At 63.8% G+C, this 25197-nt stretch overlaps 2 protein-coding genes across 4 annotated transcripts in view; one reads left to right on the top strand and one right to left on the bottom strand.

The window, feature by feature from the left end:
• The window catches only part of Inpp5a (inositol polyphosphate-5-phosphatase A), a 172506-nt gene extending 170116 nt beyond the window's left edge, over nucleotides 1–2390 (top strand). For 2 of the 3 annotated variants that reach the window (XM_048338004.1, XM_048338003.1), the window contains exons 15-16: nucleotides 885–972; nucleotides 1060–2390. In XM_048338004.1, coding sequence (XP_048193961.1) covers nucleotides 885–965 — 81 coding nt within the window. In that variant the 3' untranslated portion in view covers nucleotides 966–972; nucleotides 1060–2390. Of the gene's footprint in view, nucleotides 1–884; nucleotides 977–1059 lie in introns of those variants that run through there. The other variant, XM_048338005.1, reaches the window with a different exon arrangement.
• A 1851-nt stretch (nucleotides 2391–4241) lies between these two features.
• Nkx6-2 (NK6 homeobox 2) lies at nucleotides 4242–5357 on the bottom strand. The gene is made up of 3 exons (XM_048334762.1): nucleotides 4858–5357; nucleotides 4603–4775; nucleotides 4242–4512 (listed from the first exon to the last, which is right to left on the bottom strand). Exons 1-3 carry the CDS (start codon nucleotides 5261–5263, stop codon nucleotides 4258–4260), a joined length of 834 nt encoding a protein of 277 aa, XP_048190719.1. The 5' UTR covers nucleotides 5264–5357; the 3' UTR covers nucleotides 4242–4257.
• Nucleotides 5358–25197: the final 19840 nt, after the last annotated feature.

Raw genomic sequence — 25197 nt, 5'->3', positions numbered from 1 at the left:
GTAAGTTGAGCCAAGTTCCAGGGTGGACGGCTGGAGGGAGGCAGGGACTGGGCGATCTCACCTCCTTAGTCTAACAGCAAGCCAGATTGGATTGTGCTTATTTAATTTTAGCAAAATACCAAAAGTCAGATGGGTTGGGAGAAGGAAGGCAAAATGACTAGTTACAATAGGAGACAGTGTACGTCCCTGTTTGTAAAGCACGCTCTCTCCACTGGCTATTTTTTTTTTTTTTTTTTGGCCAGTCCTGGGCCTTGAACTCATGGCCCGAGCACCGTCCCTGGCTTCTTCTTGCTCAAGGCTAGCACTCTGCCACTTGAGCCACAGCACCACTTCTGGCCATTTTCTATATATGTGGTGCTGGGGAATCGAACCAGGGCTTCATGTATGCGAGGCGAGCACTCTACCAGTAGGTCATATTCCCAGCCCCTCCCCACTGGCTATTTTTAAAGACTACATTCCACTGGGGCTTTCCGTGCCTGGTTCGTATCAGCCAGTCAGAGCGATGGATAGGTGCCTTACAGGCCTGGTTGCTTGGGACAGGCACTGAACACCTGTACTGGGCAACGGCATGTGTGACGGCCAGAGGGCAGGGCAGTGCCGCAGGCCCCAGCGGTTCACTGGAGTCCACCGCCCCCCCCCGCCCCCGCCCAGCGGACGCGCCCCTCCAGGGGCTTAGCAGCCAGCGTTTACGTCGTGATTGCCCGGAGCGCCTTCCCATGAACAGGAAAGCCGTCTGGGGGGCCTCTCACGGCTCAGGCCGACTTGTCCTGCTCCGGGTTCCATGCTGCCGGGGCGCGTGGCCCAATGTCTCCTCCCGTGGATTCAGTCCCAGCCTCCCAGGAGACTCGGGGGCATGCTGACACCCTTTCCTCTCCCCACTGCAGCCCGTGTTCCTGGCCTTCCGAATCGCGCCTGGGGCAGGTAAACCTCATGCACATGTGCACAAGTGTTGTGTCGTGCAGTGACGTGTTGGTAAATATGACTCCTTCCCTTAGTTCTCCTTTCTGCAGCTTTTCCTGGTGTGTTTGTTCCTTTAACGAACGACCCGTCTCGCTTCAGGGAAGAGGAGCCAGCGCCAGGACAGGGCCCTGGGCGAGACCTCCCTGTAGCCGTCTATCAACAATGCTACTCCAGCCGCGTCCGCGTGGTCCCCGCCCGACCATCACCCGCTAGACGGCCGCCGGCCCCACACTTCGCTTCAGCCTCCGGAGCCTCCGGAAAGCTTCACATACCTCACCTCGTGTCTGTTTGTGTGACATTAAGTAGACATACTGGGTTTTTAAATAAGTCACAGTCCTATTGCCAAAACTCTAATAGACAAGCAAAGAGATTCTGTATTTTAGACTCACACGTTTCCATGTGTCATGAGTGTCTGTGGAGGAGCGTCTCCAGCACGGGGCCCGGGGTGGCTGGTGCCCTCCCCCGCCCGGGCCACGCCACCCCCGCGTCCTGACTCTACTGCCATGCGACATGGCCTCGGAATCACACTGCAACTGCTTTCCATTTTTATATATATAAATAGATACGTATATACTTTTTAAATAATTTATAAATCCTACCAAAACTTATGCTGAATATACCTTCCAGTAGGCGTGCACGCGTGTCCTGTCGGCAGGTCACGCGAGGTGGCAGCCCAGTGACGCCCGTCCACACGAGTTCCCCGGACGGAGGACCCGCGGTGCGGGCGGGGACGGCCCTGCTGCCGCTCGGGCCCTGGCACGCGCCTCTCCTCTGCCTCTCTCTGTGTCATAGTAAGAACTGAATGTGAAGTTTGTAGCTAGCCTGGGTGTACCTTTGAAGACTTTTGTAAACCATTTTGTCTTTTGTTACCGTTTTATGGTGCCAAGTATCCTACGTTAAAACCATAATCTCGTGGGAGAATTAGAAATAGCCGCATCCGCTTCCCACGGACCGCTTCTAGCCTGGGCTGTGTGTGGATGTGGAAGAGAAGGGACCCTGGGCTGCCCGCCCGCTGCCCGCCTGCCTTCCCGGCGGGGGTGGCCCGCTGCCCACACCGGGCCCCCAGCACTGAGGACCTCGCCGAAGGCAGCCGCAGAGCCTGTTGCCAAAAGAGACACAGCGTGCATTTATTGATTTACTTCTGAACACTACAGTTCCTGGACTGGGCTGAGGCATGAGTTCATGTGGTTCTGGAGGAATCACTACCCTGGAGAGGGATTGGGCATCCGCGGGCCGGCCTGGTTCTCGAGGCTCTGGTCTGGTCTGTGGAGTGCTGGGGTGCGAGTTTGTCAACATGCCTTGTCCTGGCCACCACGTGAGATTGTCTGGGTTTCCGCTGGAGTCCTTCTTCTGAAGGCCTTTGGAAGAGACTGCCTGGTTCCTAAGCAATAAAATTGATCCTGGTGAAAACAGTTCCTGCTGCTTTGTCTCCTGCCTCCCCTTCCCCTTCTTTGAAATGCTAAGTTCTGCTAGTGGCCCCCTTTGTGCCCTGTTGTTTGTGCGGTAGCTCATGAATCCTAGCATTTCACTGTCACAGACTGTCAGAGGAACCAGCCCTTGAACTTTTCACTGTCAAGAAAAGGCTTGTCCCCTCAACATTTGTAATGGAATTATATAAATGGTTTGCTTTCCACAAAACCTCAAAATGAAATTAACTCCTCTGATCTTACGCCTAACTGAGAAATGGCTCGTTCACTGAAATGACACAGCTACCCTTAAAAAAAATTAGCTAAGGGACAACAACCAAGCTCTGAGTTCAAGCCCCAGAACCACACGCACACACAAAGAAATTTCTTTTTAAGGAAAACCAGCCAAAAAGAAGCCTAAAAGAAGCATTTTCGCCTGGTGATACAGGGGAAAATGCAAAACAAAACTTTTACACATTTCTCATAAACATTTTCAACTATACATTCCAAGAGCAATCTTGTACCAATCTAATTATACTTAAGCAACATTACAACCCAACCCTTAAATCTGTTAGGGAGCACCTGTGGAATACCTACCGGAAATCCTTTGAACAGAGAGCCAGTGGGTTTGGGGCTTGGGAAATCACATCCCTTTAGAGCCTAGGGCCTTATTCTACAGCAAGGAAACCTGGAAAGCAGGTAGGGCCACCTAGCCAGGCTTTGTGCCCTGGGCTAGAGCCACTGAGATGCAGCTTTGCCAAGGGACCAGGAGCAATTTCCTTAGCAGAAGCCCCCCCTGAAAGGGCTCTTCCCCACATGCACTTAGACCCCGGTCCTCCGTCCTCCCATTCCAGAGATGGTCAGCGTGGAGGTTTGTGAGCTGTTCCTCAGTGGGGAGAAGCATTTTGAATTTCTAGTCCCGATGCTAATTTGAATGAAAATAGTGCTTTCTGCCAGTGAGAAAAACGACTGCGATAGAAGCCAAAGGGCCACGGTGCAGAATCCCACCCAATGTGACATCAATCGGCATATTTGAAATACTTGGTATTCTGGCAAATGACTCACATAACGAAGTCAAAATCTGTGTGCCTGGGCATGGCCTGGGAGCCAGAAATGGAGGCGGCCCGGAGTGAAATTGGTATTCTTGCAAATAATTCAGATAACGGAATCAAACTCTGTGTGCCTGCCTGGGCATCGCCTGGGAGCCTGAAATCCAGGCGGTCTGGAGGTTCGGGCGGGCTCCCGGCCCCGGGGGGGCTAAAAAGAACAGGTGCTGCGCGGGAGGGCCCAGCACCGGCCTTCTGCCCTAGCCTATCCCGGACTTCATCCGATGGTCAGGACCACCAAGGATGGGGGGCCTAGTGCGTCGAGGGGTGCGGGGCGTGGCATACCTGACGCCGGGTCCGCGCCCGAGCTCCGTGGGGCTCCTCCGAGCACTGCTCTTCGGCTCCTTCCCTTCCCGGGCGGCCTGCCTCCTTCCCCGCGGTTCCCCGGGTTCGATTCGCTTGGAGGCGGCCTGGCTGTGGGCGCAGCGGGACCGGGCGCGCAGCCTCGGGCCCGGCGGCGCACGCCGGGGGACCCCGGGTCGCCACCGCGGGCGGCCCCGCGCCAGGCCTTGGGGGAGGGGGAGGGGAGGGCCGCCGGGGCCCGGAGGGAGGGAGCTGCCGCCCGCGGGCGCCGCGCCCCGGACGGAAGAAACACGCGGGGCAGCCTGGGGAGCCGCAGCTCCGACGCGGACTTGTGAAATAATTTATTGGTTATACAAAGGTCCGCCCGCACCCCGCGTTCCGCGCTCGCGCCGCGCCGAGCCGAGCCCGCTTTATAACTTATTCTGCAAAAATAGAGGTGCGCGGGGCGGCGGGGCGGCCGGCGGCGCCGGGCCGCGCGCGTCCTACGAGGCGTCGCCCCCCGCGCCGCCGCACGGGCTGACCAGCGCCAAGTTCGCGGGCTTGTGCTTCTTGAGCAGCCGCGCGATCTTCTCGTCGTCCGAGTTGGGGTCCAGGGGCCGGTTGTACTCGTCGTCGTCCTCGGCGTCCGAGCCGCCCACCTTCAGCTTCTCCGCGTCCGAGTCCTGCTTCTTCTTGGCCGACGCCATCTCGGCCGCGTGCCGCTTGCGCCACTTGGTCCGGCGGTTCTGGAACCACACCTGGGGGAGGAGAGGGGCCGCGGGGGTCAGGGCGGGCCCGGCGCGGCGGGCGGCCCCTCGCGGCGCGCGGGCGGCCCCGGGCGCGCTCACCTTCACCTGGCTCTCCGTCATGCCCAGCGAGTAGGCCAGGCGCGCGCGCTCGGGGCCCGCCAGGTACTTGGTCTGCTCGAAGGTCTTCTCCAGCGCGAAGATCTGCTGGCCCGAGAAGGTCGGCCGCGAGTGCTTCTTCTTGCCGTCCTTGTCCAGGACCCCGCCGGCGGGGGCTGCGGAGGAGGGCGGTGAGCGCGGCCCGCGCCGCCCGCGCCCGGCCCGCCCCGCGCCGAGCCCCGCGCCGCGGCCACTTACCCGGGCCGGACAGGCGCGGGTCCCTCCAGGGCGAGCCCGGCACCACGCCGGGCCAGAAGATGGGCGGGCGCCCCGGCAGCTCCGCCAGGGGCTTCGGGTAGCCGCGCGCCACGGCGGCCGCGGGCCCGAAGTAGACGCCGGCCGACGAGGGGAGCCCGCCGAGGCGGGGCAGGCCGCCCAGGAGCCCGCCGCCCGCCGCGCCCACCGGCCGCCCCAGGATGTCGCTGATGCCGTGCGGGGTGCCGAGCGGCAGCTGGGCGCCCAGGCCGCCCAGGGCGGGCGCCTTGAAGCCGGCGGGGCCCTGCAGCGCGTAGGGGAAGAGCGACGTCTTCATCTCGGCCATGTTGTGCAGCGCGGCCAGGGGCGCGCTGCCCAGGACGAACGCGCCCGGGCGGTTAGCGTCCATGGGCGCCGCCGCCGCCGGCCCGGGCGCCCATCCGGGACCCGCCGCCGCCCCCCGCCCCCCGCGCCCGCCGGCCTGCGAAGTCTGCGCGCGGCGCGGGCGACCGAGGGAGCGCCGACGGCCCCGGCGGGCGGACGGACGGCTCCGGCGCGGGCTGGCGGGCAGCGGCGGCGGCCGGGGGGCGGGCGGGGGGGGCCGGGCGGGGCGCGGGCGGCCGCGGCGAGGGCGGCTCCGGGACGGCCGGAGCGCCGCCGCGCGGGACGGGCGGGCTGATAACCGCGGGGCCGGGGCGCGGCGCGCGCGCTGATTGGCTGCGGGCCCCGGCGGTCCGGCCATTGGCCAGCGCCCCGCCCGTCCGCGCGCCCGGCCCCGCGCACTCCATGAAGGGCCCATTAGCGCGCGGGGCGCCTCGGGGCTGTAAATTTGCCCCTGATTTATCTCCCCCGGGACGAAATAAATCCCGTCGATGGGAGTTTAGTTAGGCAAAGGTTTTAATGGGAAAATCGGGAAAAATACGACGACATATTTTATCTCACGAAAGCATGTAGATTGTAGAGGCGGCGAACCACTGTTTAGTGCGTCTGACGCGGGGACGGGCCCGGGACGCACCGCCCGACGCCGCCCGGCCCGCGGCCTCCCAGAGCCCGGGCTGGAGTCGGTGCGGGGCGAGCACGCTTGGCGAGGGTCCCCGCGGCCGCCCGCGGGAGGACGAGGCTGGCCCTCGGGGCCGGGGGAACGAATGGCCAGACTGGGCCCGTGCAGACCAGGCAAGTCTCACCCCGGATGGTCCGGCCCGGGCGGAGGTGGGTGGGTGGGTGGGTGGAGGAGCCAGGCCGGCGGGGCGGGAGCGGCCTCCCAGCCTGTGCGGGACGCGGCGGCCACCGGCACGGGAAGGTGCAGGGTTCTCCTGGGAGGGGGTGGATGGCCCGGCTCGAGTCCCACCGGCCACTCACCGCTCGCCCACCAGCCAGCCGCTCGGTCCTGAACTGCCGCCGCGGATGGCGAGGGCAGACACCCAGCGGCCTCGGACCCCAGAGCCCGGCGCGCACCGGACTGAGCTGTCAGGACCTTTAGGGAGCCCCCGCTCGGTGCCCGGCAAGGGGGCCCCTCGCCCCGCGGGACTCGGCGAGGTGTTCACCGGCGTCACCGCAGCCGCCGGCGGTCGTCCTCTCGCCGCGGAAGGCGCCGGTGCGCGCGAAGACTTTCCCGATCCGCTGCCGGTTAGGATCCGGGGCCCAAAGGAACGCGCGCCGACCGCCGCGCCCGGGCGGGGCCCCGCGCGCCGGCCTCGGCCTCTCCCGGCCCGGGCCGCTGGGTTAACGACGACTGGCCCGGCTCACCGCGACCTTCAGAGTTTGGGTGCTACGCAAAACCGCGACTCCCGTGGCTCCGTGCGGGACCTGGCGTCCACCGCCTGGCTCCCCCCAGGCCTCCATTTTCGTTGGGTTCGGTTAGCGTCGCCACGAGTCCCTCCACCAGGCCGAACCTGGAAAGCCACCTGTGGCGGGGTTGGGCGGTTGTGTGCGCTCCCGGCGCGGCCCCGCACGCGCGACCTGGTGGCCCCGCTCCGCGGGCTCGGGGGGTTCGCGGCCCCGGCTTGCTGGGCCGGGTCTGCACTAGGCTGCGCCGGGACTCCCAGCGCGCTGCGCCCGCCCGCCGCCCGGCCCCGCGCCCCGCCCTCGGCCTCGCCTCTCCGCGGCTGGAACGCGCCCCGTGCGAGTTCTAAGGGTCGGATCTCCAGGGGTCGGCCCGCTGGCAGGGTGGGGGTCATTCTAGGCTCGCTGGGGGCCACCACGCCCGAGGGCAAGCTCCTGGCCCCGGGAAAAAGCGCGGCAGAGCTTGGGGCGGGGCCAGGATGGGGCGCAGGGCGTCTGAACCCCCACACTCCCGCGCAGCTTCACCCGCAGACGGAGGGCGAAGGAGCTCGTTCGCGCGAGTGGGGTTCTGGGGGTGCACGCGGCCCGGCTCCGGTGCTGTGCGCTCCCGCAGCCCCGCCGCGCGGCTCCGAGCCGGGGCCGCTCTCGGATCCCAGGGGGAGCCGCGCCAGGGCTGGGCCTCCAGTTGCTGCTCGGAGCGCCGGGACCTCCGGCCTGCGCACTCCCGGCTCCCGCGGGCTGCAGCCTAAAGGCGCGGGAGGGAGGGAGCGGGACCGGGGTATCGAGGGTGCGTAGCGCGGGGTTCCCCTGGGCACCCGCGGTGGGGGGGCCGGCTGCCGGCTGCCTTGACATCGTAGGTGCGGCGCGGCGCGTGGTCTGCAGGTTCTCCGTCCTGCCCGGTGCGCCCCACCCGGAATCCCGTCCTCCAGCGCTGGGGCCGGGCCTGTGGGCTAAACTGCCCGGCGCCCCAACTCCGCTCGGGGCTACCGCCCCCAGGGCTCTCCGGCAGTGCCTGCGGCCGCCCCCCCTCCCGACCCCTGTGGTCCCCAAAGCGACCCGGGGTGAGGAAATCGCCCGGGCTCCCCCACCAGCCACGGCGGAAGAGTCTGTAATGCCACCCCCGGCTCGGAAGGAAAACGCCCGGCCGGGAGGGTGGCGGGCACTTCCGGAGCAAGCGGAGCTCTGGGCTGGACGAGCCGGCCTCTCCCGTGGCCCGGGGTCCTCGGGCCGCGCTGCGCGCATGAGGGGCCCAGCGCCGCGAGGGCCCCGGCGCGCAGCCTGAGCCCGGGGCCGGCGCCTGCTGCGGGGAGGGAGGAGGGCGCGTGGCCACGGACTGGGGGCGTGGGGGCCCCCGCAAGGGACCGTTGGTCCCCCAGTGTCAGGCAAGGACTTGACACCGTCTCAGGCGGCGCCCACCCCGGCTGGAGTCCGTCCCCGAGGCCCTGGCGCGGACCTGGCTTGGTCCTGGGCGCTGCGAACCCTTCCTGGCCCCCGAGCGACGCTGCAAGCGGCCCGGGGCCGCCCTGGGCTCTGACCGGGACGCAGTTGGCGGCACCGTTGGGCCGGTGTCGGGCAGGTCTCTCCGCGGTCAGGGATTGTTGGTGGAAATCACCGGGGGAACTACCAACTTCCCAGCCAAATTCGGGGGCGGGGGTCTCCCGGCGCCCCCTGGTGGCCCCGCCGGGCCGCGACACCGGACGGTGTCCAGTCGCCTGGGCCCCACCCCCAGCGTGGCCCGCAGGAGGATACTTGGGGTTAGGGGGCTAGGGGCAAGGCGAGCGGGTCTGCACCTCCCACCTCCCAGAGACTCGACTGTGCCTCCCCGGCCTCCTCCAGCTTAGAGGCCAAGGGTGACGGGCAGGGCCCATCCAGCCCGCTTCCCGCTGATCCCCATTCTGGGGCCCTCAGGGAAAGAATAGACAGCTGCTGAATGAGCCAACCTGGGCCAAGAGGGTTTGGCTTCTGAGGGTTTCCAGAGGCCTGGGCTTGCTGGGGGGGGGGGGGGGTGCATGCCCTGTGACCCTGAGGTGGGGACCCGAGGGAGGCAGGGCTCCGGGGAAGGGAGAAGCCACGCCTGTCTCCCCCACCTGCTAAGCCAGGGGGGCCTGAGGTCAGAGCCCTGCTGTTCAGCTGGCCTCGCAACCCTGCCAGCTCCTCCCTGGCCCAGCAGTTGGTCAAGGTGAGGAGAGCCAGAAGAGAAGGGGGCCCCTCTCCCCAGGTCAACGCCATAGACAACTGAGCCAGGGAGGGGCCGCGTGAGGCCCAGAGGGGGCCACAGAGCCTCGGGCTCCCAGGAAGACTGGGGCCTGGCTCTGGAGGTGGCTGGGGAAGAAGGCATGGCAGGAACGCGGGCAGCCCAGCTCCCTGGCAGGAAACAGCAGAGCCAGCAGCCAGGGCTTTGGGGGTCCCTGGCCTGAGGAAGGGGGAGCCTGGAGCTCTGCTAGTAACCCCTCTGGAGGCTCCTTGCCCTTCCCCAAGCCCCTCTGGATTTACCAGGCCACCGCTCTGCCTCCTGGCCCCACCAGCCATCCCGCCAGCTCTCGTGTTTAAAAGTCATTTACTTATTTTAATAAATGCAGCCGCTTCAGGGGTGTGAACAGCCAAATCCTGATTATTCAAGAACAAGCTTCTTTGATCATTATGCTGGGGGGCCACCACCCAGCCGCCATTCTCCTGCCCCTGTGGCCTCAGTTAGACAGTGGGCGGCCGAGTCCATCCAGGCAGACACATCCCAGGGCCCCAGACACACTCTGAGCACTGACGTCACCCAGGTGGGAAGGAGCCTCTCCTGGTAGGAGGGGCAGGGAAGACAATGCCAGCCACCGGGAGTGACCCCAGGGGCCTGGGCGGCGTGGAAGAAAGCACATGTCCTCCCATGGAAGGGGATGAGCGGCAGCATTTGGCCAGTGTGGGGCCCTCCTCCCTCCCCCCTCCCAGGGGACAGAGCTTCACAGGTCCCTGCTGGCCTCCCCTTCCCTCCCCCCCTCCCAGGGGACAGTGCTTCACAGGTCCCTGCTGGCCTCCTCCTCCCCCCTCCCAGGGGACAGTGCTTCACAGGTCCCTGCTGGCCTCCTCCTCCCCCCTCCCAGGGGACAGTGCTTCACAGGTCCCTGCTGGCCTCCCCTTCCCTCCCCCCCTCCCAGGGGACAGTGCCTCACAGGTCCCTGCTGACCCCCCCCCCTCCCAGGGGACAGTGCTTCACAGGTCCCTGCTGACCTTCCCCCCTCCCCCCTCCCAGGGGACAGTGCTTCACAGGTCCCTGCTGACCTCCTCCTCCCCCCCTCCCAGGGGACAGTGCCTCACAGGTCCCTGCTGGCCTCCCCTTCCCTCCCCCCCTCCCAGGGGACAGTGCCTCACAGGTCCCTGCTGGCCTCCCCTTCCCTCCCCCCTCCCAGGGGACAGTGCCTCACAGGTCCCTGCTGGCCTCCCCTTCCCTCCCCCCCTCCCAGGGGACAGTGCCTCACAGGTCCCTGCTGGCCTCCCCTTCCCTCCCCCCCTCCCAGGGGACAGTGCCTCACAGGTCCCTGCTGACTCCCTCCCCCCCTCCCAGGGGACAGTGCCTCACAGGTCCCTGCTGACCCCCTCCTCCCCCCTCCCTCCCAGGGGACAGTGCCTCACAGGTCCCTGCTGAGCCCCTCCCCCCCAGGGGACAGTGCTTCACAGGTCCCTGCTGACCTTCCTCCCTCCCCCTTCCCAGGGGACAGTGCCTCACAGGTCCCTGCTGACCCCCTCCTCCCCCCCCCAGGGGACAGTGCCTCGCAGGTCCCTGCTGACCCCCTCCTCCCCCCCCCCAGGGGACAGTGCCTCACAGGTCCCTGCTGACCCCCTCCTCCCCCCCCCAGGGGACAGTGCCTCGCAGGTCCCTGCTGACCCCCTCCTCCCCCCCCAGGGGACAGTGCCTCCCAGGTCCCTGCTGAACCCCTCCTCCCACTCCCTCCCAGGGGACAGTGCCTCGCAGGTCCCTGCTGACCCCCTCCTCCCCCTCCCTCCCAGGGGACAGTGCCTCGCAGGTCCCTGCTGACCCCCTCCTCCCCCCCCCCAGGGGACAGTGCCTCGCAGGTCCCTGCTGACCCCCTCCGCCCCCCTCCCTCCCAGGGGACAGTGCCTCGCAGGTCCCTGCTGGCCTCTGGGTGGAATGGTCTGGGAGTCAGATGGAGGCTCACTGTGGCTTAGGGGCCATGAGCCAGCAAGGAAATGAACCCTGGGAAGCTGGAGTGAGAGCAACTAGCTCCTGACTTGTGGCTGAGACTGCGGAGGCAGCAGAAAGCCCACACTCGCAGGCCCTGCCCAGCTTCTCCCCAACACCCATTGGTCCTCCAAGAGCAGGAAGCCATGACTGTGTGGAAACACACCTTGCTGACCAGAGGGTTCAGATCCCTCCGCCAGGCCGAGCCTACAGTGGCCACCAGGAGCGAGGGTGCAGCAAGTGTGGGCCCAGCGCTCTGTGCTTCGTCTCAGCTCTGAGAAGGACATTGCTTTGGTCTCCAAGGACATCGTTTACTGTGCAGTGGACAGTGTCTGTGGACGTGGCTGCATCCGCCCGCACTGCCATGGCTTTAGGACTCAGGACTGAGGCTCCCTGTGAAGAGGGCGGAGGGTTCAGAGGTGGGGGATGAGGTGCTCACACACGAGGGCTGAGGTGCTCAGACACGAGGGCCGAGGTGCTCACACACGAGGGCTGAGGTGCTCACACACGAGGGCTGAGGTGCTCACACGAGGGCTGAGGTGTTCACACACGAGGGCTGAGGTGCTCACACGAGGGCTGAGGTGTTCACACACGAGGGCTGAGGTGTTCAAACACGAGGGCTGAGGTGTTCACACACGAGGGCTGAGCTGCTCACACACAAGGGCTGAGGTGTTCACACACGAGGGCTGAGGTGCTCACACACGAGGGCTGAGGTGCTCACACACGAGGGCTGAGGTGTTCACACGAGGGCTGAGGTGCTCACACACGAGGGCTGAGGTGCTCACACACGAGGGCTGAGGTGTTCACACGAGGGCTGAGGTGCTCACACACGAGGGCTGAGGTGCTCACACACGAGGGCTGAGGTCTTCACACACGAGGGCCGAGGTGCTCACACACGAGGGCTGAGGTGTTCACACACGAGGGCTGAGGTGCTCACACACGAGGGCTGAGGTGTTCACACGAGGGCTGAGGTGCTCACACACGAGGGCTGAGGTGCTCACACGAGGGCCGAGGTGCTCACACACGAGGGCTGAGGTGCTCACACACGAGGGCCGAGGTGTTCACACACGAGGGCTGAGGTGCTCACACACGAGGGCCGAGGTGCTCACACACGAGGGCCGAGGTGCTCACACACGAGGGCTGAGGTGCTCACACACGAGGGCTGAGGTGCTCACACACGAGGGCTGAGGTGCTCACACGAGGGATGAGGTGCTCACACGAGGGGTGAGGTGCTCACACGAGGGCTGAGGTGTTCACACGAGGGCTGAGGTGCTCACACGAGGGCTGAGGTGCTCACACACGAGGGCTGAGGTGCTCACACACGAGGGCTGAGGTGCTCACACACGAGGGCTGAGGTGTTCACACGAGGGCTGAGGTGCTCACACGAGGGCTGAGGTGCTCACACGAGGGCTGAGGTGCTCACACACGAGGGCCGAGGTGCTCACACACGAGGGCCGAGGTGTTCACACACGAGGGCCGAGGTGCTCACACGAGGGCTGGGGTGCTCACACGAGGGCTGAGGTGTTCACACGAGGGCTGAGGTGCTCACACACGAGGACTGAGTTCTTCACACACGAGGGCTGAGGTGCTCACACGAGGGCTGAGGTGCTCACACACGAGGGCTGAGGTGTTCACACACGAGGGCCGAGGTGCTCACACACGAGGGCCGAGGTGCTCACACACGAGGGCCGAGGTGCTCACACACGAGGGGTGAGGTGCTCACACACGAGGGCTGAGGTGCTCACACACGAGGGCTGAGGTGCTCACACGAGGGCTGAGGTGTTCACACGAGGGCTGGGGTGTTCACACACGAGGGCTGAGGTGCTCACACGAGGGCTGAGGTGTTCACACGAGGGCTGAGGTGCTCACAAACGAGGACTGAGGTGCTCACACGAGGGCTGAGGTGCTCACACGAGGGCTGAGGTGTTCACACACGAGGGCTGAGGTGCTCACACATGAGGGCTGAGGTGCTCACACGAGGGCTGAGGTGCTCGCACACGAGGGCTGAGGTGCTCACACACGAGGGCTGAGGTGTTCACACACGAGGGCTGAGCTGCTCACACACGAGGGCCGAGGTGTTCACACACGAGGGCTGAGGTGCTCACACGAGGGCTGAGGTGTTCACACACGAGGGCTGAGGTGCTCACACGAGGGCTGAGGTCTTCACACACGAGGGCTGAGGTGCTCACACGAGGGCTGAGGTGTTCACACACGAGGGCTGAGGTGCTCACACACGAGGGCTGAGGTGCTCACACGAGGGCTGAGGTGCTCACACACGAGGGCCGAGGTGTTCACACACGAGGGCTGAGGTGTTCACACACGAGGGCTGAGGTGCTCACACACGAGGGCTGAGGTGTTCACACGAGGGCTGAGGTGCTCACACGAGGGCTGAGGTGTTCACACGAGGGCTGAGGTGCTCACACACGAGGGCTGAGGTGCTCACACACGAGGGCTGAGGTGCTCACACGAGGGCTGAGGTGTTCACACGAGGGCTGAGGTGCTCACACGAGGGCTGAGGTGCTCACACACGAGGGCTGAGGTGCTCACACACGAGGGCTGAGGTGTTCACACGAGGGCTGAGGTGCTCACACGAGGGCTGAGGTGCTCACACGAGGGCTGAGGTGCTCACACGAGGGCTGAGGTGCTCTCACGAGGGCTGAGGTGCTCACACACGAGGGCTGAGGTGCTCACACACGAGGGCTGAGGTGTTCACACGAGGGCTGAGGTGTTCACACACGAGGGGTGAGGTGCTCACACACGAGGGCCGAGGTGCTCACACACGAGGGGTGAGGTGCTCACACGAGGGCTGAGGTGTTCACACGAGGGCTGAGGTGCTCACACGAGGGGTGAGGTGCTCACACGAGGGCTGAGGTGCTCACACGAGGGCTGAGGTGCTCACACGAGGGCTGAGGTGTTCACACGAGGGCTGAGGTGTTCACACGAGGGCTGAGGTTCTCACACGAGGGCTGAGGTGCTCACACACGAGGGCTGAGGTGCTCACACACGAGGGCTGAGGTGCTCACACACGAGGGCTGAGGTGCTCACACGAGGGCTGAGGTGCTCACACACGAGGGCTGAGGTGCTCACACACGAGGGCTGAGGTGCTCACACGAGGGCTGAGGTGCTCACACGAGGGCTGAGGTGTTCACACGAGGGCTGAGGTGCTCACACGAGGGCTGAGGTGCTCACACACGAGGGCTGAGGTGCTCACACGAGGGCTGAGGTGCTCACACACGAGGGCTGAGGTGCTCACACGAGGGCTGAGGTGCTCACACGAGGGCTGAGGTGCTCACACGAGGGCTGAGGTGCTCACACACGAGGGCTGAGGTGCTCACACGAGGGCTGAGGTGCTCACACACGAGGGCTGAGGTGCTCACACGAGGGCTGAGGTGTTCACACACGAGGGCTGAGGTGTTCAAACACGAGGGCTGAGGTGTTCACACACGAGGGCTGAGCTGCTCACACACAAGGGCTGAGGTGTTCACACACGAGGGCTGAGGTGCTTACACACGAGGGCTGAGGTGCTCACACACGAGGGCTGAGGTGTTCACACGAGGGCTGAGGTGCTCACACACGAGGGCTGAGGTGCTCACACACGAGGGCTGAGGTGTTCACACGAGGGCTGAGGTGCTCACACACGAGGGCTGAGGTGCTCACACACGAGGGCTGAGGTCTTCACACACGAGGGCCGAGGTGCTCACACACGAGGGCTGAGGTGTTCACACACGAGGGCTGAGGTGCTCACACACGAGGGCTGAGGTGTTCACACACGAGGGCCGAGGTGCTCACACACGAGGGCCGAGGTGCTCACACGAGGGCTGAGGTGTTCACACGAGGGCTGAGGTGCTCACACACGAGGGCTGAGGTGTTCACACGAGGGCTGAGGTGCTCACACACGAGGGCTGAGGTGCTCACACGAGGGCTGAGGTGCTCAGGTCTCTGGTTCTGAAGCAGAGGCCAAATGCCCCAGCTGCTGACCTCCATGCGTGGCGGCGGAGTCCATGACCGGGGAGTATCCTTGCCATGGTGGTGTTCAAATGCTCACCCATAGTGGGTGGAGAATCATGCGTGAGGTCGGTGCTCACGGTGGGTGGGTGGGTGGGTGGATCGATGGTGTGTCCTGATGTTCACAATGGATGGACGGAAGGATGGACGGATGGATGGGGCATCCTGTCTGAGATCTATTGAGCCACCGCACCACACCCCTGGGCCCCCGGGCCAGCCGCCCTTGGCTCTCCTGTCTACTGTAGTACCGGTACTGTCTTTGCTTTGTTGAGCCTATGAAAGGCACCCAGCCTCTAGCTGGCACCTGGTCCTCTACAGCCGTACTAAGTTGACCTGCCAGCTGGACTCGACACCTGCTGCCGTATCCCGGGTGTGGGACCCGGTGTGTGTTGCCACTCCCACCGACCTTCTGTGCCCAAGCTCAAAATCACCCCCCGGCTGTGGTCGGTAGGGCTGGGGCCATGGGGGCCAGGAGCACCGTGGTCTAATCCGCTGGGGGGTCACCTTGCAGGAGCAGGTGGGCCTGCTGTGGGCCCAGGGCCTAGAGGTGGACCTAGCCTGCGATGCCCAAGCATGGTCACAACCCAGTGAAGTGCTCCTCTCAGGGGCCCACGCGTCTCTCTCCTTCAGGAAAGGACAAAGAGAAGAGGCTGTAAATCACAGCACAGAGCTAATTCCCTAGGGCACAGATGTGCACTCGGGTGTAATGAGCTCTCTCCGGGCCTCCAGGGGGCTGACCACGTGCCACACAAGCTAATTGAGTGCAGAGTACAAGATTTGTGTTAAGGTGCCTGCTCCAGCAGCCTCTGCTATGGCCCGGTGGCGGGGAGGGGACCCCTTGGCCACGCGGGGGCTTGGGCAAGGCTCTTGGCCGGACTCCCCTGTGTGGGGCTTCCTGGTGGGAGGGTGGGTGAGGTGAAGCCATGGCCAGCCCCCCCTCCGAGGGGCAGCCCGTTCGGGCCCGCGGGAGCCGGCTCCCTGCCGTGTCCGCCCCAAGCCCGGGCGTCGGGCACCGGGAGCTGTCTGCGCTGGAGACGGGAACGCGGCCCCTCTGTCTCGGGACTCCCTGCTCTGCCCTGTGGGGCTGGGCTGAGCTTCTGAGGCTTGCAATCTGTCCATGGGCCTCGGGTGTTTGTTGACGCGCTGTCCTACCTCAGATGTGGAAGACAGCGGGACCTTCTGGGCTTTTCCCTGGAGTGGGAGATGGACAGCATACAAATCCATCCGTGAACATCAGACAACTCTGTACTTACAATTACGTACCCCCCCCCCCCATGGGTGCTCTGCTGCCAGGAGTCTTGGGCAAAGGATTACCTCCAAGGGCAGTGTGTGGAGGACTCCCTGTGGGAGGCTCCACATGTGGAGGACTCTGAAGAATTCCCTGTGGGGAATCTCTTGTGGAGGACTCCCTGTGGGGGACTCCCTGTGGGAGACTCCACATGTGGAGGACTTCCTGGAGGATTCCCTGTGGAGGACTCCCCATGTGGAAGACCCCCTGCGTAGGACTTCCTGGGAGGACTCCCCATGTGGAAGGAGGACTCCTGTGGAGGACTTCTTGGAGGACCCCTTCGTGGGAGTGCTCAGGGATCGCTGAGCCCAGGCCATCGTGGGGCGGTAGGTTTGGCAGGAGAACCATCGAGGTGGGCAGCTGCCTCCCGCTCTGCACAGTGTGGGGCGACCACTCCGTCTCCACGGGTCTGGGCGGAGGCCGAGCGGCTTCAGGGGTCTGACAGGACAGTCCCCTAGCCTGAGCCCTGGTCCGGGCCCGAGAGCCCCAGAGGCTTAGGAGGCACATGGACCTGCCAGCCCCTCCCCAGCCTCCTGTCGGGCAGGGTCCCCCTCAGGTGCCAGTGGCCTGTGGCATCCGAGAAGGCCAGCCCCGCCGCCCGGGCCCCAGCCTCATGGCTGTCGCTTCTGCCCACCGAAGGGCCAGGCATGGCCATGTCTGCACGGATCCAAGCAGCGAGTCCCCCACGGGAGGTGGCACGTCCCTGCGCGAGGCGTGGCTACTTCTTCCTGGAGAACTGGACCTGTTTCGGCTTGGTCGAGTGGCTGCCGTGGCCAGTGAAGCAAGAGCAGAGGGACACCTGCCACCCCAGGCAAATCCTGGGGGGCCCCCCGCACTGCCCAGCAGCTTTCCGGTTCCCTCTGCAGTTGGGGTGGCATGTCTCATGCCAGCGCCAGGGAAGCAGGCACCCGGGAAGGGAGTGCCAGGGCGGGCATGTCCACCTGGGTCACGGTGACCTCCCGGCAAGCCCGCACAGGGTGGGGGTGGAGATACCCCGATGCCCCCTGGCTGGCAGTAGGGGCGGAGCCTGGCGGCTGGGAGATGGAAGGAGCAGCTTGCCCAGGGGCCTGAGATCTAGGCTGGAAAGAGGAGCCACAGCCCCCCACTTCCCTCAGTCCCTGGGGTGCAGAGCCTGCAGTGCTCAAGTCCCTTACATCCAAGTGCAGTTGATCTGGAGCCCCCCAGACCGCCCGGGGACCCCGGAACGCCTGGGCCTGTCTTGGCACACCAGGGGCTTGCGGACGCTGAGAACCGTTGCCGCCTCCTGCTGAGAGGGCTCCGTGCGGACGCAGGGTTTGTCTGCAGATTGTTTACCAGATTGGAGTCATGGCCAGCAGAGCACACGGCAGTGAACTTGTGGTTTCCTGTGTTCATGTGGGAAGCAGGGCCTTGCAGATAGATGCATTGAGCCAAGGTGACCCCACAGTGGGGGGGAGGGGCTGTTTTCCCTACAGAAGGGGAAAATCTGGGCACCCACATTCAGGGCACAGAGCAGCTGAGGGCAGAAGCAGGCATCAGGGTGACAGATCCACACGGAGGAACGCCCAGGGTTGCCGGGAAGCCCAGAGGCCAGAAGGGGAGGAACAGGCCGGGCCCCACGACACCGGGGCCGTGGGCTTCAGACCTGCAGACTCCCGAGAGCACCTGGAGCTGGAAGCTGCCCCGGCGCCGGCACCTCAGTGCTAGCAGGTGCGTCCGGCAGAGAGCACACGGCTCTTGGGCCATCCGACTGACACAGCTGCCTCCCCTGCAAGGGTGCGGCCCCCAGCCTGGTGCCAGTGACCCTGAGGCCACCGTCCCTCTCCCCACACCCCAAGGAAGGCCCCTCCTGGCAAGGAGTCTGCAGGTGAGGAGGGAGGACGGCAAGGGGCACTTTATCACCACAGCAAACTCCTCCCCGTCTACCTCAACGGCTGCAGAAAGAAGAGGGCGAAGGATTCACACGGAGACTGCACAGACAAGGCAGGCAGGGGCCCTGCCACCCCCCACGCCTGCCTGGGGAACCAGGGCCCCCAGAGTGACAGCGGAGGGCCAGTCTGGGCCCAGGGCTCACCTGGCCGGGCAGAGCTGCCTGCTGTGCAGACAGACCTGGCGCCAGGCGGCCCAGGAGCAAACAACCCCACCCTGGTGGCCATGGATTCCAACCTGGGGCCGGGGTCAGCGGGGGAGGCCCGGGAGATGGGCACAGACAGGCTGAGTTAGGAGGCAGAGGGCCCACCCTCCTCCTGGAGGACACCCGCTGGTCCTCCCGTGTGCACAGACAGCTTCTATCTGTGCCACCGTCACCAGGGCCGGTGTGGAGCCGGTGACACCCACCCCCAGAGCAGTGCCTGTCGCAAGCCGCAGCTCAGAGCACGTTCTTTACTTCAGTGGCCATACTTCAAGGGGTCTGTGACATTCCCTGGTGAAATAAACTGCATTTACTTAGAAGCCTGCAATGCTGGAGGCATCAAGAACTCAGGGCAGGTGCCTCTGGAGAGGAAGGGAAGGAAGGGGGGAGAGGGGAGGGGAGAGCCTGGGGGAGGGAGGGAGGGCCCCTTTGGAGGGGAGGGGAGGGTGGGTGCCTCTGGAGGGGAGAGCGGAGGGCACCTCCGGAAAGGGAAGCCTTGCCTCTTCTGCGAGCTCTCTGCTGGGCCCTGGCTCTTCTCCCCAGGAGCCTCTGCTGCTTCTATTCATGAAGAACAATATGGCGCTGCTCTTCGGAAACGAGTGTGGCAAGTGGCTCATCATGGTGATGGATGGAGTCGGTCCTGCTTCGGCCTTCCTGCAAGTGCCATGTTTGTTTAAGCTCAAGGACCGACTTAAGTGAGGCCAAGTTCAGATAGGTCCTGGCTCGCTATGGCCCTTGGTCCCTTGATGTGTGTGCATAGGTGTGTTTGTGTGCACGTGTGCACACATATACGTGCATGTGTGCGTGTGCAGAGATTGAACATGTTTAAAATTAATAGAAGAGCCCCCCGCCCACCGAAGGCTCTAGACCTGCAGATAGCAGCCTAGCCCAAAGGAGGAGGGCTGAGTCCTGGAGTCCGCCCACGCGGACCTGGGAGCTGGGAGTGGGCCCAGGCTGGTGGGGGGCTGGCGTCTAAGCTGGGGCGCCCTGTGCCTTGCCGTCCCACGGGCAAAGCCAGCCGCAGCCGGTGAGGCCCAACACCCCCAGCCCAGCGCACACCACGGACAAAGCACGGACAAGGCCCCGAAGCCGCCGTGCGGAGTTCCCGGCCGGTGAGGGGCAGATCTGTGTGCGCAGGGCCATTTCCCGCCCGCCTCTCCCGCCGAGGCGGCGCTGCCGTGCTGGCCAGCTGCGGGCTCACGTGGGCCCCTGGCCTGCGACTGTCCCGGCCCCCGGTCATCACCCCGTCCCTCTGTAGGGCCACAGGCCACCGCCACGCCGCTGCACGTGACAGCAGCCCCCCCCCCCCCCGCGGCTGTGGTGGCATTGGGGGGCGGGGCACTGAGCCTGGACCCCGGCGGCTCTGGAACCAAACGGAACAATGTGCTTTGCTGTGTGGAAATCCGAAGGTGAAAACCTTCCCCGGCCCGGCTCCCTCGTCCACCTCTCCCGGGCCTCACAGGGAAGCGTGGCTCGGCTTCCTGGGGAGGCAGACAGGGTTCTCACAAGCAGACCGAGCAAACTGCACACGGGCCTAGGGCCGGGGGGCCCCGTGACGCGGCCATGCCCTCCGTGCCACTCGCCCTCAGCAGTCCTGTCTCGTCTCCCCGGTGGTCGGCGTCCAGGCTTCTGCTCCCAGACGGCTCTGCGCTGCTTTCCTAGCCAGAAAACCGGAAGTGGGAAAGGAAGAAGAGGAGGCAGGGGGAGGGGGGACGGGGAGGGGAGGAAGGAAAGGGGAGGGAGGGAGTCTGCAGTAGGATGGCAGTGTCAGTGCTGTATACCGCTCGGTGAGGAACAGCTGCGTTATAAAGTAACCAGAAAAGCACGTGCTAGGGTAGTTTGCATATTAGAATCAAGCCGGATTTTAGAAAAGCCAAAAACAATTCTAATAGAACCAAAATCTCATCACAATCCACGAAAGTCATCTCAGCACCGTCAGTTTGATTTGACTGAAAAGGTCCACCCATATAGTGGACTAAAAGGAAAAACTCGTCTAAAAAGAACAAAAAGCGGATGTCAAAATCTGACTTTTACATTCTTGAAAAAAGTGGTCATAGAAGGGAAATTTCTTAAATTGATGAAGTCTACTCAGAAATCTCCAGGGCAAGTCAGGTGAGGGGACACATTCCTGTAGCCCTGGCTCTCAGGAGGCTGAAGCAGAAGGACCACGAGTTTAAGATGAACCTGGGTTACACAGCCAGGCCCTATCTCCAAAATAACCTTCAAAAGGGGAAACCTCCAGGGAGCTCACACATAGGAACGAGGCTAAGGTGGCCACTGACACCTCTCCTGCCCAAAGAGAATGAGGAAGCGGAGGAGGAAAGGAGAGACATGCTGCGTTGTTTGTCAGCTATGTTAGCAGTTTCCCTGGAGTGGACATGACATTCCGCTAGGCTTTGGGTGAGAGGTCCGGAAAGAGAAAACCAACAGAATCTCTCTAGGACAGCAATGCCACCAGGAGATGTACGAGTTGAAAAAACTGCCAACCCCCCAGGAAATGGTGTTCATAGAGGCAAATCCCAACAGCACCGGAGGGTACAACAGCCATCAACACAGGTGGAATGGACGGCCAGCTAGACCATGTTCCTGGGTATGACCACATTTAGAGACACATACTGTCCCTGTGGCCAGCTCAACACGCAGTGTGACGTCAATCAAAACCCAGTATCGTTTCTTTGGGAACCTACCAGTGTGGATCTACATTTTATGTGGAAGAATTGAAGTCCCCCAGAGCTCAAAATCTGGAAAAGAACAAGACAGTTATAAGACAACGGATAGGAAGGTATGCTGACATCAGGATGAAACCCCAAATGTGTGGGCACAGGGTAGTGCAGCACAGAAGCAGGAAGATGGCCAGTTCGAGGTCAGCCCGAGTTACATAGAGAGACCCCATCTCCGGGGCTGGTGGGGCGCTCGCCTGGCGTGCCCCTGGGGCAGGAGAGCCCAGCCTCACTCAGATGCCGAGATTCTGGCCTCGGGGCAGCGGAGGAGAGGGCTGCCCAGTAAAGACTGTGGGGCCTGGACTGGGGAGGTGGGGGGCTGCGGAGGCCCCGGTGGCTCGGGCGGCTCAGATCTGGGCCGTCAGCAGAGGGAACATTGTCCTCCCTGGATGCTCTGCCCATTTTCCAGGCCAGGCCTCACCTGGGCAGACCTGGCCCTTCAGGTTCTGCAGCAACGGAACAGAAGCCACACTGCCGTGGGCCTGGCCGCACAGGCCCATCTCCCAACGACCCCTGTGCCCCCCCCCCCCCGCTGAGCCGGGACAAGGGTGACCCTGAACACAGCCTCTCCAGGAAGCAATCCGGGGTAGAAACAACCAGGAGTAGCAGGGTTAGCCCCACCCACAGCCCTGCCCTCCAAGACTTACCTTTGAAGAAGAAAAGTAGGTGCTCCTGCTCTGTCCCAAGACTCCTTCTGCCTGTGACCTTCACCCTCAGTGGGTGAGCTCTACCTTGCAGACGAGAAGGATGCCGAGACCTGGCCACCCCACTCCACCCCAGCCTCCAGAAAGGAGGAGGAGAGCCTGGACTCTCCTTGTCACAGCCTTCCTTTGATCTGCATGGAGAGAAATGGCCACAACTGTGCTGGGATCCTGGGACAGGCCAGGCATGCCCGGACGCCTGGCGGACCCGCCGCAGACCCCACTTTCCCTGTGTTCCAGTCTTCCTCAAGGTTGGGGCCCCGTTGGGGAGAGTGGGAGTGGGGGCCCACGGCAGGTGCCAGCCCTGATGCTGGGAGCTAGCCACCTAGCCGGTTGGGGTCCCGTGGGAGGGCAAGGCCGCCCAGCCCAGCACCTCCTCCATCCCCAAGGGCGGGGGTCTCCACGCTCACCAGAGGCGGCAGACATCCAGGGGCTGGGCACCTGGGGAAAGCCTGGACCTCCCTGGCATGCTCACACACCCTGCACCCCGTGATGCCGGGGGTGCCCCTGTCAGGTCAGGGTACCCCAGGGGCCAGCAGCTCCATCTGTGCCCCAGCTTGCCCCTGGAGGCACGGTTCTGAGCCGACAGCATCAGCCCAGGTGCTACGTCCAGGCCCAAGGCTGCAGGACGCCACGAGGTCCCGGCTGGCCTCCTCTGCCCGGGCTGCTTGAACCCCCACCTCCTTCCAGTTGCCCCCGCCCCACCCAGGCAGGCCGGGGTATCAGGAGCCAGGCGGCGATGGCCGCTCCCACCTCGCCATCTCAACACCATCTCTCACCTCTTGTCACAAGGAATTAAAATCTGTAATAAGGACATTTAAGAGCTCCCTGTAATTTGGCCCATCAGTTCTGCCCCCGCCATTAGCCGACAGCATGGGGTATTAATCTAGTCATCTCTCTCTGGCTGTGGTGAGTTGTGATAAAGATGTCAAACAATTAGATTATATTGGCCACAGTGCTACTGTGATTGAGGGGCATGTCCCTGGATCATCTGAGGAGGGGCCAGGCCCCCCACGGGACCGGGGCGGCTACGAGTGGAGGGGTCGTGCTGGGGGGCCTGAAGGTGCCCTCCACCCGTGGTCCAGCCAGCGGTCAGTTCTGCCCGGAAGCCTGAGGCCCCATGGGGCCCCTCAGAGCCTGGCGGGGGGGTGGGGGCAGCGGGGGCAGGCTGCTGGAAGGAAGCCCTGCCGAGACGTGAACTGGGCGCGGGGGGGGGGCCCCCAGCTCCCAGGTCCTCCGCACCAGGGGAGGGTGGCTGCAGGTCCCCTCCCACTGGGTCCCATGCCACCAGGGGCCTTGCTGCCGAAGGGGGGCTGCAGCCCCTCTGGCCAGCCGCCAGGCTTGCCCTTCCCCAGGACCACGGCGCCCCTCTCCTAGGGGTAAAGATGCACCGAGAATTGATTTCTCTGTTGGAAACGGGATAATTAAACTGGTTGTTTCTCTCTTCATCATCGTCATAACTAAAATGAGAGGACACAGGGTTATGCCTGGCATGAAGTAATATTGTGTGTCTTAATGCAAGGGAGTATTAATTGAATACAAATGGCCTTTCCTGAAGTTGCTGAGTTATATTTCAGAGATATGGGATAATGATGCTATTTAATCATTTTTACAAGATATAAAATTACTGGCTCCTCTAGGAACATCATTAAGAAAAACAATTGTTCACAGCAATTGAAAATAGAGTTTTAATTATTTAATGCAGAAAATTAAACTATTACAGACCTAAGCCGGACGAGGCAACTTAATAGAAATTTATATACAAGTGTCTGTGAGCATTTTAGTTTTATTAACCTGCCTAATTCCTTAATCCAGCTCATCTGAAAGTAATTCTGCTCTGGCTGTGTCTGTGACTTCTCTGCTCAAAGCCTTGAGACCATAGGGGACCTGGCCAGGCCAGTGGGGGGGCGGGGGGCCACCCCTGGGAGGGGAGGGGAAGGGAGGGAGGGGTGCTCTTCCAGGGGTCCCAGGCCAGGCCTGAGGGGCAGCCGCTCCAGGATCCCAGTCTGCACAATTAGTGAGAGCAGGCAAGGGGTCCCCCTTGGTGGCCGGGAGGTGACCTGCAGTGACCTGAGGTCACCCAGGTCTGGGTGGACCCGGCCTGGCCTTCTGCAAGACAGCGGAGGAGTCAGGAAGCTGGGCAAGGGAGAGGTGAGCTGGAGCTGGTGGAGGGAGATGGAGAAGCCCTGGGGTGCTGTGCTTGGGGGCTACAGGAGCAGTGACGTCACATGCGGGCCTGTCTTCCCTTCACCTCTCTCTAGTGGGGGTCTCAGTGACCCCTTGCAGGGCAAGGTTGACCTTGGAATGGGAAGAGCACAGCCAGACTCTGACCCTCTCAGTCCTGGCTCCTGGCCAGGTTGGCAGGTTGTGCCACTTGTGTTCCTGCCCAGGGCCCCAGGGCACTTGGCTGCCACCCCAAGAACCCTCAGACCCCCAGCCACCAGCCTGCCACGCTTTCATGCTGCTGAGTGCCAGCCCTGGAGTTCAGGGCCGAAGGCGGGGTGCAGAGGCTGGGCACTGTGCTCCGCTGTTGGGGTTTGTGCCACCCGCGGAGGGAAAGGACGCTGATGCGGGAAATCCCCCCTGGGGGGGCAGGAGAACGGCAAGCGGTGGAGCATGGGCCGTTCTGCAGTGAGGGAATGTCAGGAGCTGCCACCATGTGGCCTCAGTGTGGGCGGGAGGGGGGCCACCCACGTGGCCTCAGCGTGGACGGGAGGGAGCCTCACATGTGGCCTCAGCGTGGACGGGAGGGAGCCTCACACGTGGCCTCAGCGTGGACGGGAGGGAGCCACACACGTGGCCTCAGCGTGGATGGGAGGGGGTCACCCACGTGGCCTCAGCGTGGACAGGAGGAGGTCACCCACGTGGCCTCAGTGTGGACGGGAGGGGAGCCACCCATGTGGCCTCAGCGTGGATGGGAGGAGGTCACCTGCGTGGCCTCAGTGTGGATGGGAGGGAGCCAGACACGTGGCCTCAGCGTGGATGGGAGAGGATCACCTTCGTGGCCTCAGCGTGGACGGGAGAGGATCACCTGCGTGGCCTCAGTGTGGACGGGAGAGGATCACCTGCGTGGCCTCAGCGTGGAAGGGAGAGGATCACCTGCGTGGCCTCAGCGTGGACGGGAGAGGATCACCTGCATGGCCTCAGCGTGGACGGGAGAGGATCACCTGCATGGCCTCAGCGTGGAAGGGAGAGGATCACCTGCGTGGCCTCAGCGTGGACGGGAGAGGATCACCTGCATGGCCTCAGCGTGGAAGGGAGAGGATCACCTGCGTGGCCTCAGCATGGAAGGGAGAGGATCACCCGCGTGGCCTCAGCGTGGACGGGAGAGGATCACCTGCGTGGCCTCAGCGTGGGAGAGGATCACCTGCGTGGCCTCAGCGTGGACGGGAGAGGATCACCTGCGTGGCCTCAGCGTGGACGGGAGAGGATCACCTGCGTGGCCTCAGCGTGGACGGGAGAGGATCACCTGCATGGCCTCAGCGTGGAAGGGAGAGGATCACCTGCGTGGCCTCAGCGTGGGAGAGGATCACCTGCGTGGCCTCAGCGTG

This window comes from Perognathus longimembris, chromosome 2 (genome assembly GCF_023159225.1).
Source record: "Perognathus longimembris pacificus isolate PPM17 chromosome 2, ASM2315922v1, whole genome shotgun sequence".
Lineage (NCBI taxonomy): Eukaryota > Metazoa > Chordata > Mammalia > Rodentia > Heteromyidae > Perognathus > Perognathus longimembris.
Note: the sequence above shows the minus strand (reverse complement) of the source record. Positions and strands in the feature narration are given on the sequence as shown.